This window comes from Pieris brassicae, chromosome 11 (genome assembly GCF_905147105.1).
Source record: "Pieris brassicae chromosome 11, ilPieBrab1.1, whole genome shotgun sequence".
NCBI lineage: Eukaryota > Metazoa > Arthropoda > Insecta > Lepidoptera > Pieridae > Pieris > Pieris brassicae.
The window spans coordinates 10,727,973-10,738,430 of record NC_059675.1 but is presented as its reverse complement, the minus strand read 5'-3'; the positions used below and the strand labels follow the sequence as shown (position 1 = coordinate 10,738,430).

General features: G+C 32.2%; 1 protein-coding gene across 5 annotated transcripts in view; it reads left to right on the top strand.

The window, feature by feature from the left end:
* The first annotated feature begins 277 nt into the window (after positions 1-277).
* The window catches only part of LOC123716077 (neurexin-1), a 69,204-nt gene continuing 59,023 nt past the window's right edge, over positions 278-10,458 (top strand). For 4 of the 5 annotated variants that reach the window (XM_045671616.1, XM_045671615.1, XM_045671614.1 and 1 more), the window contains exons 1-5: positions 278-355; positions 809-934; positions 1,497-1,572; positions 9,310-9,705; positions 10,237-10,370. In XM_045671616.1, the coding sequence (XP_045527572.1) occupies positions 9,376-9,705; positions 10,237-10,370 (464 nt within the window). In that variant the 5' untranslated portion in view covers positions 278-355; positions 809-934; positions 1,497-1,572; positions 9,310-9,375. Of the gene's footprint in view, positions 356-808; positions 935-1,427; positions 1,573-9,309; positions 9,706-10,236; positions 10,371-10,458 lie in introns of those variants that run through there. The other variant, XM_045671612.1, reaches the window with a different exon arrangement.

The following is a 10,458-nucleotide window of genomic DNA, read 5'->3' as shown; positions in this document are numbered from 1 at the left end:
TCTAATTTCTAAAATAATAAAAACCCTTTAATGATTTTTAATTTACATGTTAAATATAAAGTAAATATGCTTAAAGTGTTAAAATATTCAGTCCTTATTACTTCAATATCGGTTCTGTTATATCTGTTCGCGTTAAATATTTGTCAATCAAAGAAGGATGGCAATTGTCGATTTGACTTTGACACACGAACCGGATATGGGAGGTGGTGTCCCGGCGTAATGGCGCAAGGGAGTTAAATTTTAACCGCTGTCGCGTGCGCACTAAAATATATACCGCATACCCTATAGCATTGACTTTTTTTTTGATTCATCATTGAAGGATCCAGTGTTTTAGTGAGATACGCCACCGTTGATGGTAAGTGCTAGTTTTAGTCTTTTCGATTATTGGATTCCTTTTTTTTTTTAGCGCATATATTTTCACCGAGGGAAGGGAGCATCCTGGATACAGCTTCCGGATACCCAGGCCCACACAATATCTATCGTGAAATGTTTATTTATTTGTCCTTCTAAAAAAAACAATGCCTATATATAAAAGGTAACTTTTTAACGTTTCGTTTAAAAGTAAAAAGATTTTTATAGTTAAAGCTCAAGGAATTTAATTGCGAAGTAACACAAGTAACCATGCCTAATGTTAACATTTCTAGTTGTCCCCAAATTAATGACAGGTATGAGTAGAAAAAACATTCCCTATGCACTTTCAAAGGGCATTGTTCACAAGAATCAACGTTTTCTTTCCCAATCACTCTTTTCAAGTATTTATTATACTTTTATTTTTCTGGCTTTATCGCGTAATTTATTTCCATTGCAGAAATATATATAACATATCGGAGCATATCACATCAAAGAAAGCAATGGATCGAGAAGTTGAGGAAATATTGCTATTGGCAAGATAACGCCAAGGTTCACAAAGTGTGAGCCTTTTGTCTGAATTAAGGTACGTTTAAGGTGACTCATATCTAAAATACCTTTCCTAATGCTTAACTGTTATATTATTTTTGCGATATTGGGAAATTTCTTACATAAATTTCTAACCATTACGTTTACAGGCATTTCGTATGAATAATACAGTAGAGAATATAGTAGATATCAAGTGCAATTAGAATCATATCGTGGGTTAGATATTTTGAGCGTGACAAATTCGGACAATTTTTTCTGTTTCCCCTGTTCAGGGCAGTAAGACTAAAATTCATCTACGTGAAATCATAACGAACAATATAATTTTAATAAGGATGACGATCATTCAACAAAACATAAGTTTCAACAAAAACCTAATAATTATATAAATGAATTTATAATATGAATTTTTCAATTAACATCAGGTATGAGTAACACTGAAAATGTCTATGAAAACAGCACCTTATCCCTAGGGCGTGTGGCGCGCGCATTCCGCCGCCATTTCTGCCTGCAGTCCATAACTGTGCGTCGGTCCCGCGCCATGCTTCCGACATCATAACAAAAATTACATAATTCGAACCCCTATATTCTTTTAATTACAGAAATACCAGTGATTAGTGACTTGAGTGAAGTGTTTGGTTCGTTTTACGCGGTATATGACGACAGTCGATGGAAAACGTAAGTATAATTTATCTATACCTATCCCGTAGCGTAGTGTATCGTATACCGTAGTCCTGTTTTACAGTGCTACGCTCTCTGTCATTCTATAAAATTAAAATGACGTTCCTATTTGGTAAGCTTTCATTGACGCCGTGTCAGGGACATGCGTTTTATTGATTTTGTCTTTAATTGCTCTGCTATCACTTAGTTAATTTGGCGTAGAATATTATTTAATATAGTGTATAGGTGCGATTATTTATAGACTCAATTAAGGGTGATAGGGTACGTACCCTTCAATTAAATACGTAACGATTGAAATTTTAACACTAGAGTTGTATAATCCTGCAAAATGATCGTTTAACCTTTAAAGTTTAAATGTCTTTGTTTCACAGTATTTGTAACCGTGTATTTATAAATAAATATGATATTACTTTAAACTGCCGATTTGGAAAATGGCATTTTGACCAGTCCACAATGTAGTTCTTTAATCAATAGATTTATCATTTTAAATAGTCGTAATTTGTCATATCCAATTAAAATTTCAGAACTAATATTGCATTAAGAAGGACTTAGGTCTTAGACGAATCTTGTTTTGCTATGTCGTGTAAATTATAATAGAATTTGTTTTATATTTGAGTAGTTTTAAATATAAATAAATCTTCACTAATAACCGTACATGTAAATAAAACAAAGCATATTTTGGTAACAATTTATATTCGATTTTAAGGTTACATATTAGCTTAATTTAGATATTATTATACTCAGGATATATTCAAACTTTTCTAGCTATTAGGTGTAGTTATTAAAAACATTACTTAACTGTTTCTAATATAATTTGTACATACTCAGTCACACTGCTTACATGTTTACAGCAAGTATGATAGATTTACCGGTTTCCTTCGTCGAACAAACAAAAGCCAGCCTATATATTAGCCGAAGTTAATGCTTTCGACTTCAAGGGTGAGAATTAAAATTTAGATACTGGCAATGTAAAAACAATATTTTAATTTAACTGCTCTTGTGTTGTCAACGTAGTCTAAACCATTTTGTGTGAAACGGTTAATTACAGCGTTAAAACAATTTGACCGAAAGAAACGAAAGATAATTCTTATGAATTGTGTTTGAGATACAATATTAATGGTAAAAAACTTATAGTTTTCTAAAGAAATGCTATTTATTGCACCGTATAGATTAGCATACTTGTGAAACGCTTACAATTGAAACAATTCCGCAATTCCTTATAGGAATGGTCGGGCGCCGGGAGGTAAGGTTAAATGTTACAATTGAACATTCTTCCTAAAAATTCTGGCTGAAATACATTTCATACTTGTGGAGTCTTTAAAATAAATTAAATACGATTAGGCGAACTCGTCGTCGTTGTAGTTCTATACTATTCTTTTCATGCATGAAAATAAAATGTAAGGTAGGTAAAATAATTATAAAAATAACTTTGTATATGTAAATGAATATATGTCTATTTTTATCCATTATCGTTATTAGAAAGTTTTTTTTGCTCTAAATTAGTGTGAAACATAAACTTCTTTAATTTATTTGCATTTACATTTGATGAAATTAACTCTGTAAAATTAAATTGTTTAGGCGTCATTTGGTTCTGTAAAGTTTAAAACGCAGTATTTTACAGTCTATGAAGTTGAAGAGACTTCACGATTTGCACAATTTTCTTATTTAACATTAAATGCTTTTCGAAGGTTTTATTTAAAGTACTTAACAGTCTCATTTATTTTAATTAAAATATTTTATCCCAATATTATTATATTCGATATGTCGAGTGTTGACAGCTGTTTCGCTACTGGTCGTATTGCTGTCAACATTTTACCCGACATCCCACTTTTGATCAAAACCTAAAATCTCAAACCCTTGCATCTCTAAACTTTTGTACTTCTACATATAATCTTCTTTTTGGTTCCAGTCGGTTACTGAAAATGATGAGGATTGGGAGTAATATCATGTCTGACTGTTCTAAAGCCATAGGCAATGACTGCATTAATATGATCATTCCTATTGTTGACACATAATTCCGGTGATAACTTACATTTTCAATACCTTCGTTTCTTCTTGTGTCTTTCTTAATATTTGGGAAAATGCCCATGTTATTCGTTTACCTAAAATCGCAAACCCAGTATCCTTTTCCGATTATCGTCGTATTTCCATCCTGACTTTCCTTTCTTAGTTTCTAGAACGTTTTATTCGTCAGCAATTAGCTATCTTCCTCGACAAACACCTTCTCCTCTTCTCTTTTCTCCATTTATAAATTCTACTACTTCTCAACTTTCTTCCGACTCTCATATGTATGCTGATGATCTTCAAATTTACAATCAGTCAATTTTTAATGAATCGCTCTCTGCTATACAGGCGGCAAACTGTGAAACTGTGTTGTTGAATAGAGTAAATCTTATGGTCTACAAATAAACTCTCATAAAATACGCCAGTCCATTATCATTGGAAGTGCATCGTATATCATGTAAATAAACTGGTCTACTTTACCCCAAATTACTATAGATTACTTTACATTTTACTCCACTGTTAGAAACCACGGCTTTACTTTGGAAACAACCCTGTCCTGATGTTTTCTTCGTACACACTAAATAGGTTACGCAATTTTTGCCAATCTCTTCTAAATCTAAAAAAAAAAAACATGTGTGCAATTCACACGTGTTAGAAGTGAAACCTTCAAAAACAATGTTTTTATTATTAATAATATGTAAATTGGACGTATTTCAATGTCTAAAAGTAGGATAAAACTTTTAATTAAAAAAATAACACACCACGCTATCTTACTAAAACGCTGTAATACGCAGCCGCATACAGTGTACAGTAAGCTCACGTAGTTTTCACATGCACTACACACGTTAAATGCTCAAATACAAGCACGTATTAAACAGTGTGCAATATACATACACACTGACATCTGCTCTCTCGCTCTGGCTCACAAATTACAGGCGACTATGCTTAGAAGACGGGAGTGGGGACGCTACGAAGTATGGCACAAAGAGGAGAGACCGATAATATACAAATTGTATGTATATTTCTGTCTCATTCTTTCCCCTGGCTTCATCCTACACATTTTTGTATTTGTGTCTCTTACCTGTCGTTTTTTCGTTGCATCCGGTTTGAAATCACAACGATTCTAAAGAAGTTTCACTTCAAAAAATTCTTGCTCACTCTCTTTTACATTCTATTCTCGAATGAGCTGATATGAGTTTTCCACATTTAACTGAACTGCAGCATGATACGATGGAGCGTTTACAAAATGTCTGCATCAGATACATATTTCGAAATTCCCAAGGAAATTCAACTGCCTACGTAACTGGCTTAAATTTACAATCTAAGGTAATTCTTGAATTCCCTACTTATTAAACGGAATTCTATCACTCCTTCTTTACTGTGAAAAGTATCCTGCTTTGGAACTCCTTACCTATTGATATCAGACGAACTCATCTACCTTCTGCCTCGTAATTTATTTAACCCTAAGATTAGCTTTTATATTTTCATTAATATAATAATTATTATTTATTTTTTTAGTTATAGTTAGAGTTACATGTTATTATTGTTAATTTTATGGACTTCTTGTACTTTACTCTCTGTAGGTGTTGTTTTTTATTTTTCTATACTAGGGTTGCCTGAAAGAAATCGCCTGTTAGCGATAAGGCCGCCCGATGCCTAATAACTTATTTAACCTGCTTTTTTATATGCATTGTTTGTTTAAGGTAACGTAGTTTAAATAAAATTTGTACATAACGACAACTTAAATATATGTACCCAAACGCTGTTAAATTCTCGATAAACGTTGGATAATGGTTTATTTTCAAAACATTCCTAATATATTATTTAAACCTCGATTACAATAAATTCCATTTCCCGAATAACGGGTTTATAATAGTTTGTGAACAAGTTGGGATTAAATTCCACACTGAAATGCGAAGCCGTGAGTTCCGATCGCCTCGACGCTTCAGTTTGTGAACTGCGCTGGAAAATTGCAGGAATAAAATCAGATTAACTAGGCTTAAACTTGGCTCTGTCTATACGATATTGTTTTTTTCATATCCAAGCGCATATTTATGAAGCCAATCGCTAAGTATATAATATTTGGCACACTCACTTCGGTTTAAAAATCATGTAAACCGAATTATTTAGATATTCGGGGAACTTTGACCCGTTACCCTCATTACCCTATTAGTAATGACGATGGCTATAAATAGATACATAACTGATATTTACGGTTAGTGCTAATTTGCTTCTTCTCTTCGATGCATGGAATGTATTATTCAATTGACTTTTAGAGTTATCAACACACAATGTTTGATTTGTGGCTTTATGGTTCCAAGCTCTTTCTTGGAAATTCTTGACTGATATTGTATAGACTTTATAGTATTGTCTTTGGTTAATCGAGTACTTCATTAGTATATTTTTTTACATAACTTAACGTGGTTTGCGATTGCAAAACACCATTGGTGAGAATAACTCATAACTTTCAGTATTGTTAAAAAGAACGTGAAATATTCCTCGGATCGAAGTCGAAGTCGATCGCCTCGAATTCTGTTCCATTCTTTAAAAAATATAGATATTTGTATAAATTGCTCTAACATGCTCCTCCACGTTTTCACAATTTTAATATTGTATTTTTCCCAAAAGTTTTGATTTGAGGTTACCTAAGGTGTGACTAGGGCCTACTTCCGACGAAGGCACGTTTCTACGGCGTAAAGTAGACACTTCATAGGACTTTGTACTCTCATCATCGCTGAGTACGAAGTTTTTTAAAGGATCACTATTAGGTTTATGTATGAATTCTTCAGATTTCTACCCTGAAATTTTCATAAAATCTACATTAAGGTAGTGCATGAAAATTATATATAACATTTGGCCCTAACTCGATATATTAGTGACATATATTTTTCATCAATTAATTCGAAATAACATGCTTAGCTGTATTTCATCATTGCTACTAGACGAACTCTATAGACAGTACAGCTATTTTTGTATAAGCTTTATAATATTCATCAGAGATTTGATGTCATTATCTTTGGAATATAAATATTAACTAAGTGTTGCGATTATATATAGTCACTTTAGGTTATAGTTTAATTAACAAGGCGTGGATGTAGTATCTGGAATATGCAAAAACTTTCAAAATATGTCACAGGGAGCTCTCAAAGTTCCCTCAAAGTTTGAGACTTATTTCAAAAAAATATAAAATATTTTTTTTGTTTGAGTAGAGTCGATTCTGATTTTATAATAAAGCCCTTTTTACAACGTTTTCTTTCAAATACATTTAACTGGGCGAAATAAAATAAGAAAGAAAACATTGAATGATTTCCCTATCTGAAATATTTGTAGAGAAAGACAAACACGGACAAACATATCAGTGAGTACATTTAATAAAATCGAGATGCAGTATTCGAATATTACCTTATAATAAAATGCTCTAGAATGTAAGATGTTGAGCAGCTATAAGATTACATTACGTATGCAAGAGCGTTGTTTAGCCGATTTGCAGAGAATAATGGTCTGACATGCCGCATCGCTAGATTAATGGTAGCTATGTAAGTCCGTCATTCTATTACTATACTGAATTTATCAGTTTGACTTGCTATGATAAAGATTCAGTATAACAAATATTTATAACGTACGTAAATAAAAACTACTATGCTCAGAAAATCCGATCAATGAGTCATTATTAGTTTCTCCAAGGTTCTTTCTAAAAGAAATGTTTTCTTATTCTGTAACTAACAATGTCTGATGTTTTATAGTTAATAAAGTTAGGTTGTTAATGAGTACTCGGGTTAGTACAGTTACCAATTTATTAAATATTCGAAGGTTTAGTTAATAAGTTGGCATTGTAGAAACTCGAGACCAAGATTTATTTAAATAGTAGAATGGTATGTAATATTCAACTTATCAAAATTGATTTGAATCTCGAACATGCAGATTAATTAAAAACTTGTCAACTCTGGCGCGAGAGAGTTGGCACGAATGACTACTCTAAAAATGGACAAAAGCTTGAATCGGCGGGACGTTGCCAAGTTGTGGAGATTTGGAGAAACTACCCTCGTTAGTCTAAGTGATTAACTATGAATGAGCGGCCCCGCAAGTGCAGCCTATTTCTGCATACCTTGCGTTAACCGTTACCAAATATTTTTTTAGGTTAAATTCCGTGTAAAAATAAAAGATGAAATTAGTCTATAGTCAGTTAAAATTGACTCTAGACTATATACTTGGCAGGGTACGGCGTTTTTTACAGAAAATTTAAAAATATTTTATAGTATTTTATTTTTTATACACATCTCTGTCTGGTAAATTTTTAAAACGTTCGGTTTTTGTAAAGTTATTATAGGCAATAATTAATTTTTATATATATAATTAATAATTATCGTAAAAAGTAACAGAGTCAGGTATTTCAACACATTCTAAATAAAAATTAAGCATGATTAAAAATACCTATTAGATATTTGCTTAAAATTAAATATTTACCTTAAAGACCCAATATGTTATTGATAATAAATGTATTAGTTAATCAACATGGTAGGATAGTGAGTCTGACTTTGTTCAAGGTTCACCTCGACTCTATTTTATCATAGATGAAATGTTTAGAGTGGTAAGATTCGAGTAAAACACTATAGTAAGAAGCGCTATCTCGGCCTTGTTTAAAGCTCTTTTGTTGCTTCGAGTGCCGTTTCTCTGAACGTTTACTCCTTAAAAAATTTCAGATGGACGTTTTTCCATTCTTTGGATGATTTTCGGTTCTACCACCGAATGTTTATTTTTCACGTTTAGATAAAACTGTTACATCAGTACTTTCAAAAATTTATATATATCCATCTTAATAAATACTATTTATTAGCTTTTGTTTATCAGTATATAAACCTCTGCATCAACCAAATCGGCAGAGTTTATTGATCTAAATAACTTGTGACTTCAAAGTGAAGTTAACTTACTGAATAATTTACTTACTTAATGTAACATTTTATTTATTTTGTGATAAATAAAATGTATTGAACTAATTTCAATATTAAATTCCTAGTTACAATTGCATTAATTCTTCCCGAAAATGATCGCTATCTTGCTCTAACATTCAATTTATTTATTTATTGTATAAGTGTTCTTAATATAAAGGAAGTTAATGTGGTGGAAACACAAACTGTACACAGTTTTTCTATCCACCAGGACGTCGAACATAATTAAATCATTAACACACATATATATATACTAAGGCCTGTGACATACAAACTGTAAATTTATAACAATCAAACCATTCAAACGATTTAAAATTGCACGTAAAACGTCATATACAAATCTAAACACTGACGCGCCATAGATAGCCGATGCAAGAAACCTGTTCTTGTCGAGAATTCTCATTCGCATACAGGATGAGTTCCTATATTCGAATATATTTTAATGACGTATATAGCATAATTTATAATTGTTTGACTTATGTAGTATTTCTTTAATTTAAATTTAATATTGTTTCTTTTTATATTAGTAAGAAGTGTAGCTGGTATCGAGTTTATTAAATTTGGAATGATGTAATCTAATGTTTTATTCCCATATAAATTATTGTATTTGGGTAATAGAAATTCGTTTTTTTTAATTTTCTACGTGTTGAATAGTGATAGTGTGTTTTAATTGTTTTGAGGTAATTTTCTGTAAAGTAGTTTTCATTTAATAATCCTAGTTGCACTTTCTCGTGTATAGGTATAATTCAGTTGTAATAATACAGTTATTTTTCATCTATTTCAGGTAATTAAGAAATGAAACGCAAACGAGCGCACCCATCGGGCGTCGTATGATAGCTGCCGCACAGACATGTACCTCGCAATCAGAAAGATGCGTTATTTCCTCTTTTGTCTCCTTTCTCTATCCCTTCACATAAACTTCGCGTTCGTTCTCGACAAACAGAATCCATATTCGCAGTTCAAAAAATGGAACGCCGGTCTTAATGGCACATTGGAGCTTGAATTTAAAACGGATCAACCCAACGGTCTACTATTATATACAGATGACGGGGGCACGTATGACTTTTTCGAATTGAAATTAGTGAATAGTGCGTTAAGGTTGCGCTACAATTTGGGTGGTGGTGCGCAAATTATAACTGTTGGAAGCAATTTGAACGATGGACATTGGCATAAAGTTCAGGTTAGTTTCACTGTTTGCCATGGAATCTTTGATTTCCGCTTTTAATGTATAAATCATTTAGGTAATTTTCAGGTCACGGTGACCACGCACGCTGAAAAGCACGCGAAACGTCGGAAAAAATTAAAATTTAAAATTATGTACATAATTATAAGTTTTTAATAATAATACATAGCTTGAATCCGTTCAAAAAGTGTTTTTCTTAATTTTACTTACTCGATACTAAAAATAGCAAGTCTTCTTAATGCTTAAACAATAAGGCGTATTAAATAATGTATTAAAAAAAGTAGGGCTGCAAACCGTTAGTTCTTGCAGTAATGTTTACATTCGGTTCAATGAACGAAGGATTTCAGTATTTTGAATTTCGAACACCTGTCCGATAGTATTATTTGGGCTAACTATGTTGTTGTAAACTAAGGTAGATGTATAGCTAGTTTTTTTATAGTATATAATAATAATACACATACATACTCGTAATAGTAATTTTCGGGAAGGTCTATTTGTGTTTATTATTTAGCTATTATTAACTCCCAGGTTGCTAGACGTGACGAACACACGTCTCTAACAGTGGATGGAAGCACGCAGAGCAAAACGTCGAGAGGCAAAGAGTTTATCTTTGGAAAATTCAATAGTAACTCCGATGTCTTCGTTGGTGGTATACCCGCTTCGTAAGTATTTTATTTTTTTAAATTTTTTTATCGTGAGTAATTTTACTTGTTTTTTACGGGACTCTAAGGACTGCTTTCACTCCGAATT